Consider the following 20,699-nt stretch of genomic DNA (forward strand, 5'->3'; position numbering starts at 1 on the left):
GAGAAGAGAAGGGAAAGGGGTCAGAAGGAGTGTTGCAGGAAATAATGAATGAAAACTTCCCAAATCTACTGAAAGAGACAGATGTACATATCCAAGAAGCACAGCGCACTCCACTGGTCATAAACCCCAACAGGCCCACCCCAAGACATATACTTGTCAAATTATCCAATGCTCAAGACAAAGAAAAAATTCTAAAAGCAGCAAGAGAAAAGAAAACCATCACATACAAGGGAAACTCCATAAGATTAAGTGCTGATTTCTCATCTGAAACGATGGAGGCAAGAAGGCAGTGGTATGATATAGTCAAGGTACTAAAGGAAAAAAATTTCCAACCAAGAATACTCTATCCAGCTAAACTAGCATTCAAAAATGATGGAGAGTTCAAAATATTCACAGATAAACAGAAACTGAAAGAGTATATCAACAAGAAACCTCCCCTTCAAGAAATTCTTAAGGGAGTTCTGCAGGAAGAAAGGAAAAAACAGGACAGTCAGAGATGGAGGAGAGTGTAAAAGCAACAAGAAAGACAAAAATAGAAGGGGAAAATAAAATAATACAAACAAAATACAACAAACACAAATCCAACCAAAATATGGCTACCATAAATAACTCTCTAAACGTAATAACACTGAATGTCAACGGATTAAACTCACCTATCAAAAGATTCAGACTGGGACACTGGATAAGGAAATACGACCCATCTATATGCTGCCTACAAGAGACACATCTTAGACCCAGAGACTCATGGAGGTTGAAAGTGAATGGCTGGAAAACAATCATACAAGCAAACAACAACCAAAAAAAGGCAGGAGTAGCTATATTAATATCAGACAAAATAGACTTTAAATGCGAAACAATTGTGAGAGACAAAGAAGGATACTATATTTTAGTGAAAGGGACAATTTGTCAAGAAGATCGAACAATCATAAATATTTATGCTCCTAACAAGGGCGCCTCTAAATATGTGAGGCAAACGCTGGAAAAACTAAGTGAAAGAATAGATGCATCTACAATTATAGTGGGGGATTTTAATACACCACTATCAACTCTGGACAGAACATCTCAAAAGAGAATCACTAAAGAAACAAAACATTTGAACAGTATATTAGAAGAGCTGGATCTAATAGACATATATAGATCATTACACCCAAACACAGCAGGATATACATTTTTCTCAAACGCACATGGAACATTCTCCAAGATTGACCATATGCTAGGCCACAAAGAAAGGCTTAATGAATTCAGAAAGATCGAAATCATACAAAACAATATCTCTGACCACAGTGGAGTCAAGCTGGAAATTTGCAAGGGACAGAGACCCAGACTTCACACGACAATTTGGAAATTAAACAGCACACTCTTAGAAAAACAGTGGGTCAAAGAGGAAATCTCAAAAGAAATCAATGACTACCTTGAAACAAATGATAATGATAACACAACATACCAAAATTTATGGGATGCAGCAAAAGCGGTACTGAGAGGGAAATTTATAGCCATAAATTCATATATCAAAAAAGAAGAAAGAGCAGAAATTGAAGAATTAACTGCACATTTGAAGGAATTAGAAAAACAACAACAAAGTAACCCAACAGGAAGAAGAAGGAAGGAAATAACAAAGATAAGAGCAGAACTAAATGAAATAGAAAATAAGAAAGCACTTGAAAAAATAAACAAGACCAAGAGCTGGTTTTTTGAGAAGATCAACAAAATTGACAAACCTTTAGCGAGACTAACAAAGAAAAAAAGAGAAAAGATGCAAATACACAAAATAAGAAATGAGAAAGGTGATATCACCACTGACCCCACAGAAATAAAGACTATCATAAGAGGATACTTTGAAAAACTATATTCCAACAAAAATGACAATTTAGAGGAAATGGACAAATTCCTAGAAATACATAAGCAGCCCATACTGACGAAAGAAGAAATTGATGATCTTAACAAACCAATCACAAGCAAAGAGATAGAATCAGTCATTAAAAATCTCCCAACTAAGAAGAGCCCAGGGCCAGACGGCTTCACAGGTGAATTCTACAAAACATTCCGGAAAGAACTAACACCAATCCTGTTGAAACTATTCCAAAAAATCGAAACAGAAGGAACACTGCCTAATTCCTTCTATGATGCCAACATTACCCTAGTACCAAAGCCAAACAAAGACACCACAAGAAAGGAAAATTACAGACCAATTTCTCTAATGAACCTAGACGCAAAAATACTTAACAAAATACTTGCTAATCGTATTCAACAACACATTAAACAAATTATACACCATGACCAAGTGGGATTTATTCCAGGTATGCAAGGATGGTTCAACATAAGAAAATCAATCAAGGTAATACACCATATAAACAGATTGAGAGAAAAAAACCACATGATTATATCTATAGATGCAGAAAAGGCATTTGACAAAATACAGCACCCCTTCCTGATAAAAACACTCCAAAAGATCGGAATACAAGGAAACTTTTTGAACATGATAAAGAGTATATATGAAAAACCTAAAGCCAACATTGTTTACAATGGCGAAATCCTGAAATCCTTCCCTCTAAAATCAGGAACAAGACAAGGATGCCCATTGTCTCCGCTCCTATTTAACATTGTCTTGGAAGTACTGGCTCGAGCACTGAGACAAGAACCAGATATAAAAGGCATTCAAATTGGAAGGGAAGAAGTCAAAATTTCATTATTTGCAGATGACATGATCCTATATATAGAAAACCCTGAGAGATCTACAACAAAGCTCCTAGAACTCATAAATGAGTTTAGCAAAGTCGCAGGTTATAAGATCAATGCGCAAAAATCAGTAGCATTTCTATACACCAATAATGAGCAAGATCAGGAGGAAATCAAGAAACAAATACCATTCACAATAGTAAATAAAAAAATCAAATACTTAGGAATAAATTTAACTAAAGAGGTAAAAAACTTATACATCGAGAACTATACAAGATTGTTCAAGGAAATCAAAGAAGACCTAAATAAATGGAAGAATATTCCCTGTTCATGGATAGGAAGACTGAATATTATTAAGATGTCTATCCTACCAAAACTGATCTACACATTCAATGCAATCCCAATAAAAATCAACACAGCCTTCTTTAAGGAACTAGAAAAACTAACTATGAAATTTATTTGGAACAAAAAGAGGCCCCGAATAGCCAAAGATATATTGAAAAAGAAAAACGAAATAGGAGGAATCACACTTCCTGACTTCAAAACATACTACAAAGCTACAGTAGTGAAAACAGCATGGTACTGGCATAAGGAGAGACACACAGACCAATGGAATCGAATTGAAAGTTCAGATATAGAACCTCATGTATATAGCCATATAATATTCGATAAAGCCACCAAACCCTCTCAACTGGGAGAGAATGGCCTATTCAACAAATGGTGCCTGGAGAACTGGATAGCTATATGTAGAAGAATGAAAGAGGATTACCATCTCACACCTTATACAAAGATCAACTCAAGATGGATCAAAGACCTAAATATAAGAGCCAAGACCATAAAGACCTTAGAAAGCAGTGTAGGGAAACATCTACAGGACCTTGTAATAGGAAATGGCTTCATGAATATCACACCAAAAGCACAAGCAGCAAAAGAACAAATAGATAAATGGGACTACCTCAAAATTAAAGCCTTCTGCACCTCAAAGGAGTTTGTCAAGAAAGTAAAAAGGGAACCCACACAATGGGAGAAAATATTTGGCAACCACATATCTGATAAGAGACTTATAACTTGCATATATAAAGAACTCATAGATCTTGAAAACAAAAAGATAAACAACCCATTTAAAAAATGGGAAAAAGATTTAAACAGACACTTCTCCAAAGAAGAAATACAAATGGCTAAAAAGCACATGAAAAAATGCTCCAAATCCCTAGCTATCAGGGAAATGCAAATCAAAACTACAATGAGATACCATCTTACTCCCATAAGATTGGCAGCCATGAAAAAAACAGTAGAATACAAATGCTGGAGAGGATGTGAAGAAAGGGGAACACTCATCCATTGCTGGTGGGAATGCAGAAGGATCCAACCATTCTGGAGGACAGTTTGGCAGTTTCTCAAAAAATTATCCATAGATTTGCCATATGACCCAGCAATACCACTGCTGGGTATATACCCATCAGATCTGAAAACAAGGACACAAACCGATATATGTACACCAATGTTCATAGCAGCATTGTTCACCATCGCCAAAAGTTGGAATCAATCCAAAAGTCTATCAACAGATGAGTGGATCAATAAAATGTGGTATATACACACAATGGAATACTACTCAGCTGTAAGAACCAATACACTACAATCGCACGTGATAACATGGATGAACCTTGAGAATCTTATGTTGAGTGAAGCAACCCAGGCATTGAAGGACAAATACTATATGACCTCAATGATATGAAATAAGTTAACTGCCTCAGAGAGCTAGAGTCTGGAAAAGTGGCTTACTGGAAATCGGGGGGTGGAGGAAGGATGTGAGTTAATGTCTGTAGGGGTGGAATCTATGATGAGCTGGGGGTAAGTATGAGCACAAAGAAGGGACAAAATGGGGGCAAGGGGTTACCTTCGGGTGGGGTTTTCTGGGTTTGAGGGGGGCTGGGGATGGGAAGAGGGGTAATATGGTCCAAGAAATAGGTGGGAGGGAGGGGCAACATACAAACATGGGAGAGTGCAAGAAGTTCATTGAGAACTAAATGTTGAGTAAAACGTATCAAAGTATAAGTAGGAGGGTTACCTGGTTAGGACGCTCAGGGGGTATGGTCTGATGCGGGAGGACTCCGGAGGGAATAGCTGAAGGCTCATTTTGCCAAGGTGGGTTCTACCAATGGGTGGGGTGGACCCATATCCTGGGGAAGACTAATGCCGTCGAATAGAGAGAACTGTATCTCTCGTGAGAAAGGACGGCTCCCAGGGCATTAGATTGGCAGGCGTTGTGGGCCCTAAGGGGAGGGGAAAATGGACGTGCAATGGATGGAACAAAGGTAAATAAGGGGGCAAAAGAGGAGCTATGTGAGAGTACACGAGGATGAATATAAAACAGCTAATATTACACCAAAAACATATAGGGGACGACAGACTAATAATGAAAACCATAAGACAAAACATAGGATAACTAAAAAATTTAGAAAACTGTACAACCTAAAGTATGGACCACATAGTAAGCACAAATGTCACCTTGTTTGAAAACTATAGTTTCGGAATCTGTACATCAGTTTCAGGAAATATGATATGAATAAGTTAAAAGATTATTGCTGTGGAAGGGAAAAGGTTTTATGGTGGATCTGGGGAAATACTGTATATTGTATATATGAATTTTGGTGATCTAAGACTCTTCTGAAGCTGACATTATGTTGGGATTCACTTTACGGGAAGTTTTGGATCACAGAGTGGTTCAACAATGACAGCGGAGGAATACTGATATGGGGTGTTATTGACAGGATATATATGGTTGACAGGGAGTTATACAGGGCATATGCCCAGGGTATATGGTAATGTCTATATATACTCATAGTGGAAACAATTAAAAACAACAGCTGGGGGGTTACTGGGCTCCTGGCCGGGGGGTCACTGTTGTGGGCCCTGGGAGAGCAGCGGCAATCCTCCAGGTGCAACAGCAAGAACCAGGAAGGAAGGAGGGCCCAACAGTGGGCTCTCGATACTAATGGCTACACTTTTGAGCCTATGCACCTGCAATAAGAACAAGGCCTAGAGTAGCATTGTGCCTGGGGGTTTCCTCCTGACAGCCTTCATGTTACTCAAATGTGGCCACTCTCACAGCCAAACTCAGCGTGTAGATGTGATGCATTCCCCCCAGCGTGGGACACGACACCCGGGGATGAGCCTCCCTGGCACCGAGGGATCACTACCACATACCAGCTGAAGAAGCAACTAGAAAATGACCTTGAATTAAAGATTCAATGCGGAACAGCAGAATATACCTGTCTACATATAATAACATGACTTCGGGAAGCGGTTTGACCTAATGTAAGGGGGAAAAGGAAAGGAGAAATGAGATTATAAGGCTGTGAGTCTCTAAAAAAGAGTCTGGAGGTTGTCAGAAGGAATACCCCTATGTACAACTGAACAGAGTCTAAGAGACAGATAAGGTAGATACAACCCCAGGTATTGGTTCTTTTGAGGGATAAAGAGACCCACGGGTTCTATGGTCATGGCAGAAGGGGTTCACTGCCATGACAGATGGCCCTTCTTTGGAGCTGGTGTTTCTGCGTGATGGAAATGGACTCAGAGGGGATCTCTTTTCACAAGACTTGCATGCTACTTTATTGGAATTGTAGTTGGTGCTGGGTTTAAGATATATGTAGGGGATTTGAATCTCTGGACTGATAATATGACACCCAGGCCCAGAGCCTCAACAGACTTCAGCTCCTACACTTTGACTTATTGGACTTACTCCACTCAGCTAACATGGAGTTGAAGAAGGTCAACCACCACAACATGGAGCCTAGAGTGTCTACAACTAGAAGCGGGAAGAGTGCATCCAGTACCCATGTGGAATCTAAGCCCTCACTTGACATAGGTGTGCAATGGACACAACCAATCCAATGACCACAGAGAAAATGTGGAATGGGTGTGGGAACGGTAGCCATGGGGGCTGCTGGGTGTGGGGAACGGGAGGAAGAGATGAGATGTGGAGGCGTTTTCGGGACGTGGAGTTGTCCTGGATAGTGCTTCACGGACAATTACGGGACACTGTAGATCCCCCCAGGGCCCACTGGATGGAACGTGAGAGAGTCTGGGCTATGATGTGGACCATTGACTATGGGGTGCAGTGATGCTCAGAGATGAACTTACCAGGTGCAATGGATGTATCACGATGATGGGAGAGAGTGTTGCTGTGGGGGGAGTGGGGGGCGGGGGCGGTGGGGTTGAATGGGACCTCATATATATTTTTTAATGTAATTAAAAATAATAATAATAAATAAATATTTAAAAAAAAAAAAAAAAAAAAAAGGAGGCACCAGGGACCAAACCTGGGACTTGCCATGTGAGAAGCAGGTGCTCAACCCCTTGAGCCACATCCACTCCCCAAAAGCATAGGTTTTTGGCAGTACAGTAGGGTATCTCCTCAATGGAGCCCAGCCTCACCTTCATTCATGGAGTTATGGGTCTGTAAACTGGCTCAAGCCTGGGAATTAAATGAAGGGCCATAACTTTGCTTTGGTGATTCAAGTCAGATGTCTGGTCACTTGGCCTAGAACCCTCTGGCTTATATGGATCAAGTAAGAATTTAGTAGACTGCTTCCTGGCCCTTTGCTCCTGCTGTACACTCTGATTGACCTAACTTCCCCTCCCTTCCCACCTCCATTCCCTCCACTCTCTCCGACTGGTCCTTCCAAACACTCTTCCTGGAAGCCTTCCCTGACTCCCCAGCCAGGCCCAGTTATGTCTTTTCCTCTGTGTTGCCACAGCCTCTCCAACTGAACTTTTTCATCACAGGAATCCTTGGGGTATCCGGGGGGCCAGATATCTGGGGTGAGAAACAGGTCCCCGCCCGACCACCACCTTTGGAGTGCCCAGGTACTGCCGTCCCCAGCCTGAACAGCTCCCAGCACTGCCCTGGCCCTCGGTCCATCTGCCTGACAGGCTATAAGTCTATTTGCTTCTATTTCTTCCCCCCACCCCTGCCCCGACTTTCTTGGCCAACTGTTCCACTGCCTCTTTTATCTGTCTCTGATCCTTTCATCATTCTTTAACACATTTCCCCTTCATTCCAGGGAGGACTCGGGTGGTGCCCTCACCCTCCCATCATTATTCAGTTCTCACCCCTCAGTTTCTTACAGGTGTGCTCTCCCTGCCCACACAGTGAATGCCCTTGGTTTGTAAAAAGGGAGTTCTCACCCCTTTACAGAAGTTATTCCCTCTCCCTCACAAACGTCTGGCCCAGCAGGTCCCGGGTGGGTTCCCAGGGCACAGAGCAGGTCTCCAGCCCTTCCCCACTCAGGCCAGACCTGAGAGGGGTAGACGTGGAGAGAAGGACATCCAGAACCCAACAGCCACCGCATTCAGAGCCCGTCAGCAGCCTCAGCACCTCTAATCCTGCCCTTGTGGCACTGGCAGGGGTGGGTGGGAGGTGGGGGAGAAGACATATTTGTGTTCCAGGATCTCTTTGGCCAGCCTCATTTGTGGATTTTTCTGCTAAATCTTTCCACCATAGCTTCTTTCCTTCTAGAAACTTGAGCCTCACTCAAAGCATGTCTCAGGGACCAGCCTACCTTGTCCCTCACTCCAGGGCCCCAGTGTGCCCAGTAGGGGCTAGAAAGGGGTGGGTTAGGAAGGGAAAGCCTTGGAAATGGTGGTGCCTGTCTTCCCACGCTCCCCCCCCCCTTCCAGGGCTGCCTCTCTGGACCCCAGAGCTTCTATCAGCCCGGGCTCCCAGGCAGGCCCCTGGAATCTCTGCAGGATCAACCCTCCTTGGGTCATCCAAAGCCTACAGGTGAGTGAGTCAAGGTTGTCCAGGGGAGGGACCCAGGGGAGGAAGCCCATGTCGAGACCAGTTCATTGTATTTCCGTCCACTCATCAGTGCTCAGCACCCTGCACTGCCCACCCACCTCGGACACGATCCGGCACGGACCAACGGCTTCTAAAGGCCAGGCCCTGCCACCGCCACCAGCAGAGCTGCTCTGGGCACGGCCACCCAGGCCGGGGCCTTAGAGGATCCGAAGCAGGAAGGACCACCAGAGGGCAAGAGGGCTTGGGCACTGCCCGGAGTCGCGGTCGCTGGAGCCCGCCCGGGGCCGTCCCTCCCTCAGCGCGCCGAATGCCGCCCACCCGGCGGCGCAGGAAGAGCGTCGCGGCGCAGGCCATGCGGGGCGCACCAGTTCTCGCAGGGACCCCCCCCTACCCCCCCTACCCCCCCTACCCCCCCCTACCCCCGCCTCCACCACTCGGCGGCGGCGAGTTTCCGCGCCCGGAGCCCTCGCGCCCGCCTGGTCCGTGGCCCCGCGCCAGGCGGCAGGATCCGTCCCTGCAGTTGGCGGGAGGCGGGACGGCACGTCCCCCGGGGCTCCCAGGCAGCCGGCGCTGTCTGCCGGGGGCGGGGGGGCGCGGCGGCGGGCGGGAGAGCCGCGGGAGCCTGGGGCCGGGAGGCAACGGCCGCGGCGCTGCGCGGGCTGCGCCAGCCCGGCCACCGCGGAGGGGCTACGTCTCGCGCACTAGTCGGCCCTCGCCTGGTAGCCTCGGCCTGTAATTGCTGCTTCGGCAGGAGGAGGGGGGTGGGGAGGGAAGGGGAGGGGGCGCTTCTTCTGGAGCGGTTAGCTAGGCTCAAGCAGAGCCAGCTGCCGGGCCGCAGGAGACGCGTGAGCTGTGCTCACGTGGGCTTTATATGGGTGCTCGTACTTGGTCCTCGCGGCGGCCCGGACAAGGAAAGGCTTGTCCCCAAGAAAAGGCTTTTCCCCAAGAACCAGTCATTTTTGGTTCTGGCAGCGGCTTTAGGAAAAGACTCTGGTAGGCTCTTGGAGGACCAGAAGGTGCAATAGAAAGGGGAGCACTATCCTGGGCAGGTGGGAAAGGTGCTGGGCAGGGGCTGTGGGCAGCAGGGAGCCAGCTGACCATCCAGGTCGCCCACCTGAACCCTTCTGGGCCCCACTTCCTGGAAAAGATGGGGTTTCTCCAAGAGTCCAGAATCTTGACTTACCTCTGACGGAGCCCAGATTTGGGGGAGGAAGGCCTCTGGACAGGTGGCTTTTTGGAGAAGCTTCCTCCCAAGATCTGTGTGACAGAGCCTGTGGGAAAACAGGGGGACCCTCAGGTGTAGCTCTGGACCAGCCTGAGGCTGCCTCTGGGGGCTCTGACGGCAGGCCACAGGATGAGGATTCAGGGGCCGGACATCCCATGTGGACAGGCCCAAGGTGAATCAGGCCACAGAGAATCTCAGCCCCTGCTGAGTTCTGCACAGGCTGCCCCAGGACTACCTTTGAGATGGCTGAACCCCCAGCTCTCCCTCAGGCTCCCACTGACGAGTGGCTGTTTGGTCACTTGTCCACTGGTTAGAGGTGGGCAGGGATGTTCTGCTGGCTGACTTCCCCTAGCAGAGCTGCCTCACTTCCTCTGGGGGCCCCCTTCCCTGTTTACTTTCCCTTGAGACCTGGGGTCATTACAGAGATGATATTTCCACAGTACCTACCCCATAGCTCTAGGACTGGATGGAGTACCGTGGTAAGGCCTAGATCAAATTCCTGCTCTGGTTTGTATTTTCAATTATTAAATGTACAAAATAAAGTTTTGAAAAAAATTCCTGCTCTGAGGGAATGGAGGTGGCTTAAGCGATTAGATGCCTCCCTCCCACATCGAAGGTCCCAGGTTCAGTTCTTGGTACCTCCTAAAGAAACAAAGAAGATGAAGAGACACAGCAAGTGCAAACAATGAGGGGATGAGGAGAGAGAAATAAAAAATCTTTAAAAAATAAAAATTCCTGCTCTGCCATCGCAAGCTCATGATGTTGGATGAGGCCTTTTGTGTCCTTGTGCCTCAGTTTCCTCACTTGTAAAATGGGAGTAATAATATCCATATGGCAGGATTTTTGTCAGAATAAATACTTTGCTTGAAAGGGGTTTTTCCTCCTCTCCCAGGCTTCCCTTTGCTTTTGGGGTTTAGATGCTTGGTGATGGAGGATTGGGTGCCCTTGTCCCATAGGTCTTTGCAGCCTCCAATTGTTTCAGAAACTCAGGACCCCCTTGGAATAAAAGGCCTAATCATCACTGTAGTGTGGGACAGGCTGGGTTATGCCCAGGTCAAGTTTCAGAAGAAGCCGAAGAGTGGGTAGTGTCTGGGTGCTCAAGACCTGAACTGAGCATGAGGCATAGCTGTGTTGATGTCCTACTGGGGGAACTTGATACAGTGAAGAAAAAAGCCAAGAGTTGTGCAGCCCAGGCAGCTTGCCTGCAGTTCCCCCGAGCTGAGTGTGGCACAGCAGGCTCGGCCCAGCGAGGAGTGGATAGTATTGCTTCCTTCCTCCAGGGGCTCAAATTGAGACACCATCCACTTCACCCAAGTATTTTACAGAAGAGAAATTCAGGTCAAGGCCACACGTCTTCACTGAGGCCCACCCCCGTGTGATGGTGATGCATTGGGGGAGATAGATGGGGTGGGGAGAAGATCCCAAACTATCAGAGTTATGTTCCATGTCACAAGTAGCCTGCCCAAGGCCTCAAGGCCAATGGGAATGGGCACAAGTTTGAGCAGGATGGAGGGCAAGTGGCAAGCTGGGTGCAGTGATAGGGATGGTGGCAGTAGACCTCCGTTAAGAAGTAGACCTTGAAGGACAGGAGGATTTGGAGAACTGGGAGAAGGGGTTGTCTTGAGGTTGGGGGGCTGGGTGCAGTATGGCAGGGGAAAAGTCCTGGCTGATGCTGATGGAGACAGTGAGGTGAATTGGCATCAAAGGAGGTCAGGCTGGAGAGGGTGGTGCACTAAGCTTCCAGCTCTGGCTTGGAGACAGTAGATTCTAGATTAGGGAGGACAGGAGCCTAGTCTCCAGATGTGTCTGTGGCCAGTCTCCACAAGGTGTGGGTGGCAAGACAAGCCCTTGGGGCCCTTCCTGCATAGCCACCCTTAGAATTGCCTCTGCTTCTTGGGTCCTCAGCCTTGTCCAAAAGACCATCATCTTCTTTAACTTCATACCCACTTGTGTGGTGACATCCAGCTGCAGGTACTCCTCATCCTTCTCGTAGCAGGGCCAGAAGGGCAGCTTCCTACCATTGGGGTTTCTGCCCAAGAGGAGGCAGGAGAGAGAATTATTCCTACTCTTCTCCACCTCCTCCTGCTCTCACACGTTCCTTGTTTACTTTCCCTTGAGACCTGAGGTCATTACAGAGGTGATATTTCCACAGTACCTACCCTAAGAGTAGGAAAGTATGCGGAGGGGAGGGCCCAGGCAGAGGGAAGAGTCTGTGCCAAGGTTTGGGGGTATGAAAGACCAGGGCTTTGGGAGGATGTGAGGGAATGGAGAGGAGATTTTGTAGGACATTTCATGCCAGGCTGAGGGGATGAGACTATCCTGCATAGAAGGGTGCCATGGGGGGTTTTAAGCAGTTGAGTGACTTGGTCATAGGATATTTCAGGAAGACCCCTTGAGTGTCATAAGGAGGAAGGACAGAAAGGAGAGATTGTGAAAATGAGAAATTAATCACAAGGCTAGCCAAAGGCCAGCTCGGATGTCACCTCTGCCAGGAAACCTCTCCTGCCCACCCAGGCCCTATGCTCACAAGTGCCTTGTGCTCTCCCGTTACAGCCCTCATTCTGCCTGATTGTAATGTTTTTGGGTGGAGAACCTGGAAGGTGGGGGTCATGCCTGTGACACCCTTAAATCCCAGCTCCCAGTACTGGGCTGTGCACAAAAGAGAGCATCAGAGAACAACTGTTGACAGCTTGAGTGAATGAAGAGTTGGGGCTGTGGGATAGAAAGGGATCCATTCTAGAGACAATTAGGACCTGGTGCCTGATTGGAAAAAGGGAAGGAAGAGGGGGTATTCCAGTTAGGCTGACTGTGCAGTCCCCAGGGAACATGCAGGGGGCAATATCCAGGAGGCCAGCCTGGAGGCCCAGCCTGGGGAGGAAGACTGCCTGGGTGTATTGGAGGGCCAGACTCACCCTGGGCGGGCAAAGTTGGCCCAATATTTCATCATCCGGAGCGCCTTCTCCTTACCTGTGGATGGGCCTGGGGACAGAATGGGATGTGCACTTGGGACAGAGCAGGGGGTGCTGACAACCTGCCCTGCTCTTTCTGCCACAGCCTCCATGCTGAGAGGCTTTCACTAGGGAGAGCATCCCAGATTAGGGACCGGCTAGCTCCCTGTGGTCAGCCAGTAGAGGGGTAGATCCCAATACTAAGGTAGGGAGACTGGACACCCAGTGGGGGTGTCAGGTGAGGCTTTAGCACCTCTGGAGAAGGGGCCCCTGAAGATAATGTTGATCTCATCCCCATGGTCTGCCCCATCAGTGAGGGATTTGACAGTTATGACACTGGAAGCATGATGTTCAAACTCATACAGGTAGACAGGGAAGGCAGCATCTGTGAATAAGGGAAACTGAAGAGGGCTGCAGGAAAAGCCCGGCTTGGCTTCCCATCCATCCCACACACTCTGCCCACCTGCGTCAAGCTTCAGAATCAAGGGAACACATTTGAATCCCGACCACTGATTAGCTCTGTAATCTTTCTGTGCTACAATTCCTCATCTGCAGACTGGGGGCGCTAAAACCTAAAGCACAATGACAGGATTGTGGCAAGGGTGGTGGAAGCCTTCCTCTTCCCTCAGCTGAAACTTTCTTCCTTGGCCTGGAATTTAGGGCTCTTCAGCATCTGCCGTCCCCAGCCCCACATTTGACCTCTTACCACATGCTCCCCAAACCCCAGTTGTCCTGGGTATGATGTCCACGGGGCCCCTAAGCTTGCTCTTTCAGCTGGGAAGCCTTCCCTGCCCACCCCCAGGTCCCTCCTCAGGGCCAGCTGAGGCCCTGCCCTTGACCCTGAGGGAGAGCCCTCTCTCACACGATTGAAAGCACACTGCCTCCTCTTGTGGCATCTTGGAGCCCTACACCAGCTGAGGTGCAGAGCAGGTGAGTGAGTTTTCCAAGGATACCCAGTTGGTAAGCATCATAGGTGGAGAGTAGTTGGGGCCTATATGGCCACTCTTGGGGGCCCCACATACCACGGTGGGAGTGAGCAGCTTGCAGCGTGGAGTACACTAATGTGGCATCTCCTGCTATGTCTATCGACTGGTTTCGGAACATCTTCCAGTCATGGTCATTGTTATTGTCTAGGTACTCCTCCATCACCAGTGGTATCTGCTCCTTGGTGATGTTCTGGGTGGGGAAGCCATACCCACCCTGAGACCTGGGTTGTCAGCTGGGCCAGAGGTGGGCACAAGTGTCTTGGACCTGGGCTCAGCCACCTAGGAGTGTTTGGCCTGGGGGAAAAAAGGGGAACTTCCTGGGAGGGCCTCCCTCTCTGTTGAGTCTTGCCCCTGTGTTTTTTGCTGGGTGAGAACTGCCTGCCATGACCCTGGGAATGCCAGAGGGGGCTCTGGCACAGCCATTTGATCCTATGCCCACCCCCCTTGCAAAGAAGCAGCTACTAGGTCTAAAAGGGGGCAGCCCTGTCCAAACTGAGCACCTCTGCCAGTTTGGGCCCCTTACCAACAGGGTGCTGGTAAACTCCAGATCAGCCTGGTGACGATTTCTTTTCTCATCATGTGCTGAGTTAGTGGGAACTTCATGGTCTGTGCAAAGACAAGGACCCAGGTGTGGACCAGGTTTGAGCATTAGGACGGATTCTGGCCAGAGCTACGCCAGGCCCAGCTTGCCCACTTGAATGGTGAGCTCTCAGACAGAGCACACAGCCCAGAAAGTCCCATGACAACTTCCTTCCCTCCCGCTCCCAATGTGCCCATCACTACCACCTGGGGCAGAGCTGAAGCAGAGCCTGGGAGGGTCTGTCCTGAGCTGGGGCATCTGCCCTGACCCAGGAGCAAGGGAAGGCCCCTGGATTTGCACCTGCCTGGAAACTGAGGAATGGAAAATCCGACCCATCCAAACTATGATCTAAACACTTGGGGCCACACTCCTCCCTTCCCCTGATCATTCCTGGCCAACTCCTCCTGCATAGGGCTTTAGCCCCACTCCAGCACTGGGACCCCTGGGATCTGATCTGGTGGCCAGCATTACCCAAAAGCCATCCTCTGCTGCCCCCTATTGTGGTCGGCACCCTTCTTATTTACTTACATAAGGCAAGATCCAGCTGAACTCCAGGCTGTTGATATCCAGAAGGTAGGGCACAGCTGCTACTTGCCCCTAGGCCAGGAGAACCGTAGGGTTGACTGGGAACACCACACCATCTACCACAGAGCTCGTGAACCACACAATCTATAAGGCAAGGGGCATATCTTGCTAGATGTCCCACGTGGGTCCCTGCAATCTGGGGTGCCTAGCCTAGCAGGTTCCCCAACAGAGGCTGCTCTAGCCACAGACTGTTTTATTGGGGAAAAGCTGGGGCTGCCCTTAGTGACCCCTGGGAGGAAACCAGTGACAGGCAGGGCCAAGCTACCTGGCCTTGGGATGCTTTCACCAGGTCCTCACACGGCTCACTGTCTCATCTCCTGGAACTCTTTGCTAAATGTTACCTTCTCAGTGAGGTCTGCCCTGTCCTTTCTATTTCAAATCTCATCCCCCCCCCCAATCACACCCAACCCCTTACTGTGTTTCATTCGTTGCTATTCACTTATCTTTTAAAGAGGTGAGTATTTTATTTTTTGAAGCTGTTTATTATCCCTTCCTCTGAAACATCAACTCCACTAGGGAAGAGATCTTGGCCTGAATGTTCACCAAGTCTCGCGAGTGCCTGGCATATAGTAGGTGTTCAATAAATACTTGAATTGCAAAACAGGGCCTGCTCACCTCTTGAGGGTCTTCCTGGAAGTTCAGGTGGAAGAATCTCTATTGGGGGAGGGAAGAGGGCCTGAGTTAAAGGAAGCCTCCGGAATGCTCCTGAGACAGAGGTCCTGAGGAAGGCATGGGGCAGCTGGGCACCAGGCCAGGAGTTGGAAGGAAGTTCTACCTACCATCTTCTTGGACACTTGCATCATTTCAGTCCCCGATTATGCCCTCAGGCAAGCCACCAGGATCTGCGTGTTGTTGTGGTTGCAGCCTGCCAGGTAGGCAGCCTTCTGCAGAGAGAAGAAGGGGTGCCCCCACCCTGCTACTCCTTGCCAAGCCCTGGAGGAGGGGAGGTACCCACCTTGGCCACCTTCAGCAGGTGAGGCATAATGAAGGCTCTGAATACTGCAGTGCCATTCTGGGAAATGGCCTGATGAAAGAGACCCTGGGCCTGGGGTGACATCATCTGCAGGGGTGGGGGTGGGGGAACCTGTGAGATGTTCAAGTGGGGGCCACTTGGGCTGCTCTGAGTGCCTGTCTAGACATAGCTGGGCTGCCTGAGGGGACACAGAGAGACACTAAGAGGGAGTCAGGAACCCTGAGTTGGAGTCTTAGACTAGAGGCCAGTGCCTTCCTACCTCTGGGCTTCCATATCTTGGTCTGTGCAATGGGTGCCAGGGGTCCCAGAGGGCATCTGAGGTTGTGGGAGGGTATCTGCTGGTATAGGTAAGGGGGTCCCTCTGGTGCTGGGCTGGAATGGGGGGTGAATGAGAGGCTCTCATGGCCCCAGTCTCCTATGCTGACAGCTCTTAGCCTCTCTCTGCTGCCCAAGCCTGGGGTACACATGCATCCTGGGCCCCATCCAGTCCCTTGGGCATCCCAGACTTCATGCCCCCCAAACTTGTTCCAGCTAGGCCCCATCTGAGGGAGGCATCCCTTACCCCACATCATCAATCCATCCTCAGGGCCTTCCTGTGTCACCTGCCCTTTCCATCATCATACCCATCTGCCCCAGTCCCTTCCATCTGGCCTTTGCACCACTCTGCAACCCTCCTCTACTCCCCATCCTTCCTGCCTCTATTCTAGAATGAGCCCCCATCATCTTCTCTGGGGTGGACCCTACTCCAGGTCTCCAAGCCTCTGCCCCTGCCTCTTTCTAACCCATTCCCATGCAGCAGACTGAACTATCTCTCTAAATGCACACTTGATCCTGTCACTTCCCCTCTTAAAATCTTTCCTTGCTCTCTAGTGCACTGTGGATGAAGTTGTTTAACTTCTCTGGGCCTCAGTTTCTTCCTCGGTAGACAAGGGACAACAACGATACTTTCTCATTGGATTGTTGGATTGTCGAGAAAATTAAATGAATGAATACACATAAGGTGTTTAGAAACCTGCCTGGCACACAGAAAGTGCTCAGGTGTTTGAATATTAATATTACTATGGCCTGCAGGTGCTGTGTGATGTGGTCCCTGCTCGCTTTCCAGTTTCGTGTCCCTCACTGGGCACCGCATCATTTCCCCTCTCCAGGCTCAATGAATGGCTGGCAGTCCCCCAGGAGTCAGGGGCAAAAAGCCCTTTCTCAAACCCTGACTCCTAGCCCTAGACTGTGGTCCCAGCCCCATCCAGAGGCAGATGGTGGGCCCTGTTCAATGGATGTTTTTTTGTTTTGTTTTGTTTGAGGCAAAGGGAGGCAGGAGGTGCCGAGCAATCCTTTTGGTCCTTCATGATCCGTGGAGTGTTCCTAGGTGCACTCCTGTCCTCCCGGAGGCTCAGTTTTCTCATCTGAACAGAGCCATGAGGGGCAATACTCCCGGCAGGGCTGAAGGCAGGTCTGCGGATGGCATATTTATATACTTGCAAGTCTGCATATGCGTGTCTGCAGTGGCCACTGAAGCCGTGGGAACACAGCCGCCTGAGTCTGTGCTGGGTTCTCCCCGGCACCGCACTCACCAATCCCGAGAGGCACATGCTCCCAGTAGACTGGCCAAACAGGGTCACGCAGCCCGGATCTCCGCCTAAGGCCTGCGTTGTTTTCCTGCACCCAGCGCAGGGCCGCCGGCTGGTCTAGCAGCGACCAGTTTCCGCGGGCCTGGCCGTCGCCGGTGCTGGGCGCGCGGGCTCAAGGTCAGGGTCGCGGACCAGACGGCGGGGGTCCGGAAGGCTCCTGCAAGGCCTCGCCCCGCCTTGCCCCTTAGCGATCCCGCCCTCGACCACACTTCTTTCCTTAGAGTTTAGGTTCTGCAGATTGGGAGCACCTCCCCTTCCACGGAGCGGTAGGCGGGGCCCCCTCCCGTCAGCCACGCCCTCCTCTCGCCACCCAGCCCCGCCTCCTCGGGCCGGCTCCGCCCCCCTCCGGAAGCCCGAGAGGCAGAAACGTCGGCGCCGCTCGCTCGAGCGCCGCCCGCTGGGAGCCCTGGCGCGTGGCAGCCGAGTCCACGAGGAAGGCGGCTCCCGGGAACCAGCCCATCACCTGGGCGAGGAGGGCGAGACCTGAGCGCTGTGGTAGGGTGGCCCAGGGGGATGGCGCGGGCTGGAAGCGGGAGTTCTCACCGCAGCGGAGCGTCCCCGCGCGCGCGCTTTGGCGCGTGCACGTTCAGGTACAGACAGTCCTCGCTGAAGCGCAGCCAGTCATAGTGTTTCCGCGTGTTAAAGTCCATGGAGGTGATCTGCCCCCAGGACTCTTGAAGGCACCTGTGGGCACGACGTGAGTCAGGGCCCGGTGCGGCGGCGGCGGTGGAGAGCGTGGTTTATCTGCGCGCTCCGCCTCTGGCCCGACATCCTGAGCGCAGGAAGGGATGTTGAGCAGGCAGCTTAGTGCCCTCCACTTCTGTGTCACAGTGTGCCGCCGGACAACACAAGCTGACTCCTGATTCTGGGCTAGCCTCTTTGCCTTCTACAGGTAAAGAGACCAAAGTATAGACTGGAAGAGACCCCCAGTTTCCCCAGGGGAGGACAGAACCAAAAGCAAAATCCAGGCAGCCTGTGTAAGCATGTGCCTGGGTCTGAGGGGCCTCCACCAGCCTTCGGGTCCAGGGATGGAAGGCACATTGGCCTTCCCAGGAGCTACCCTTCTGCCTTCTGCCTGGCCCTATGGGTCTGATCCAGAAGAGGTTCCCACCTCCTGTTGGTGACCCTGCTGGAGCTGTCAGGCCGGAAGTCTGGTGCCGTGGGCACCTCCCTGTCTTTCCTGTCCCACCCGTCCCTCACAGTCTCCATTCAGCCTCCCAACAGCTCTTGAGTATGCCCTCTCCCCCCCATCCCTGACGCCACTGTCCTGTCAAGGGTATTGCCATCTCTAGCCTGGACACTGCTCCAGCCTCTGTATACCCCACCTCTAACTCATCCTCCACACTCTGGCCAGAGGAATTGATATAAAACACAAATCTGACCATGTCACTCCTCTCCCTGGCTCCCCATTGCTCTCAGGATAAAGACCAAATTCTGCCGTACTGCCCCTTGCCACCCACCTCTGTGTCCCCATGTCTTCTGTCCTCTCTGCCAAATGCCTTCTGCTCTGCCCAGCAAACTTCTTTTTATGTTTCAGGCCCAGCTCAGATGATGTCCCCTTTGCTGAGCACTTCCTTCTCTGTGCTCCCCAAAGCTCTACCCACCATTGACTCCAGTTCTGGGTTGAAGTTATTTAGATTGGGGTTGTTTTTTTCCTGAAGTGACAAGGCCCTCCCCGAGGTCAAGGATGGAGGTGGTTTCATGAGTCCTGGCACCCAGCCCAGGGCCTTGTGCTGTGTGAATGTTTGGAGTATTTAGGGGGCATGGGCTGCACTCTGCTTCTCCTCTTCTCCCTGCTGGCCCAGTCCCCTGTGTGTCTATTCTCGGAACAGCTGGGGCTGGCCCATCTGGCTGTGTGCAAGAAACCCCTGATTGCCTGTCTCTCTGCTCCAGTCTCTTGTCTCAGCCTGCCTTCTGTGTGTGTGTGTGTGTGTGTGTGTGTGTGTGTACTTCCCTTCTCCCAAACCCAGAGTATCACCTGCTCCCTTCCATCAGTCCTTCCCAACAGCACTTCGATGGGGTGTTAGTCCAAACCTACCCCCAACCCTCCCCCTTCTCTAACAACCATCCTCTCCCTTTCTTCTGCTCAAGGCCAAACATTTCAACAGGTTGTCTTTCCCTTCCACCTACTCCACCCCCAGCCTCTCCCAGGCCACCAGCGGGCAGCTCATCTCTAGCCCTATATTCCGTCTTTCATCTTCCTTTCGTGACTTCTCAGTAGCAGTTAATGTTGGTGTTAGGGAGCTATTTAATGAGCCCACCAGGAAATCCAGGGCTTTTTTAAGCCAAGAACTAGGGTTGTGAACATCTGAGATATCTGTCCCCATCCCTCCACCAAAACCATTTCTTCCCAGGCCACCGATGACCTCCATCTTGCCAAATCTCTGTTATCATTTTACTTGCCCTGGTAGCTGTCTGCATGGTTGACCACCCTGCACTTCTTGAACACCTTTCCTTCCCTAGGCTTCTGTAACACCCAGCTCTCCTGATTTTCCTGCCACCGCATGGGTGGTGCCCCCTCCTTTCCTGGGTCTAAGCATGAGTGTCCAGACCCTCCACCCTTGGGTTTCTTGTCTTTCTGACTGTTCTCTCTCCTGAGTTGTTCACATCCAGGGCCAGGGCTTCACACGTTGAGATGCTGCTGGCCAGTCTGCCTTCAGCCCCTGAAGAAAACTCAGGCTCATTTATCCAACCACCGACCCCCTGGCTCCTCATGGACATCCACCAGGCATATCAAACTTCACTGTCCCCAAATTAACTCTTGTTTTACCCAAACCTGTTCTTGCCCCAGTCTTCCTCAGTTTGGTAAGTGGTACTCCGATTCATTTGGCTGCTTTGACCAAAAACTAGGTAGTATCCTTGATTCCCCTTCTTGCCTTGTAGCCCACAGCCAATTCTCCAGGAAATTCTCTCAATCCTACCTTCAGTATAAATCTGGAGTCTGACCACCTCTACTGTAACTACTCTGGTCTAAGCCACCATTTCTGCAACAGGCTCTTCTCCCCCTGCTCCCCCTTTAATCACATCCTGCCCCCATCATAGTCTATTCTGAGCAGTCCATATATTCTTATAACTGGCACTCTGTGTTCCAAACTGCTACTGTTCTGACAACTCACAGCCATGTTCCAACAATTGACACCCAGACTTCTATGCAATGGACACTTCAATCTCTAAACCGCCAACCCTCAGGGTTCTAATGGCCACCCTATGTTCTTTCCCCTTAACTGTGAGGTTCCAAATAACAGTCACAGAATGTTTAGAATGCCTGGGGTTCCCTCAATGGATGGGCTAT

The 20,699-nt window shown here is 50.2% G+C and overlaps 1 protein-coding gene across 1 annotated transcript; it reads right to left on the reverse strand.

Moving 5' to 3' along the window:
- Positions 1-10,553: 10,553 nt before the first annotated feature.
- CES4A (carboxylesterase 4A) lies at positions 10,554-18,072 on the reverse strand. The gene is given in 15 exon segments (XM_058279534.2): positions 10,554-10,635; positions 11,611-11,736; positions 12,620-12,686; positions 12,909-13,040; positions 13,678-13,831; positions 14,165-14,179; positions 14,182-14,247; positions 14,750-14,890; positions 15,422-15,460; positions 15,586-15,690; positions 15,762-15,866; positions 17,351-17,422; positions 17,424-17,505; positions 17,728-17,870; positions 17,932-18,072. Coding segments are annotated over 15 exon segments (1,455 nt in total). The 5' UTR covers positions 18,058-18,072.
- Positions 18,073-20,699: the final 2,627 nt, after the last annotated feature.

This window comes from Dasypus novemcinctus, chromosome 18, assembly GCF_030445035.2.
Source record: "Dasypus novemcinctus isolate mDasNov1 chromosome 18, mDasNov1.1.hap2, whole genome shotgun sequence".
In the NCBI taxonomy this organism is placed as follows: Eukaryota; Metazoa; Chordata; class Mammalia; order Cingulata; family Dasypodidae; genus Dasypus; species Dasypus novemcinctus.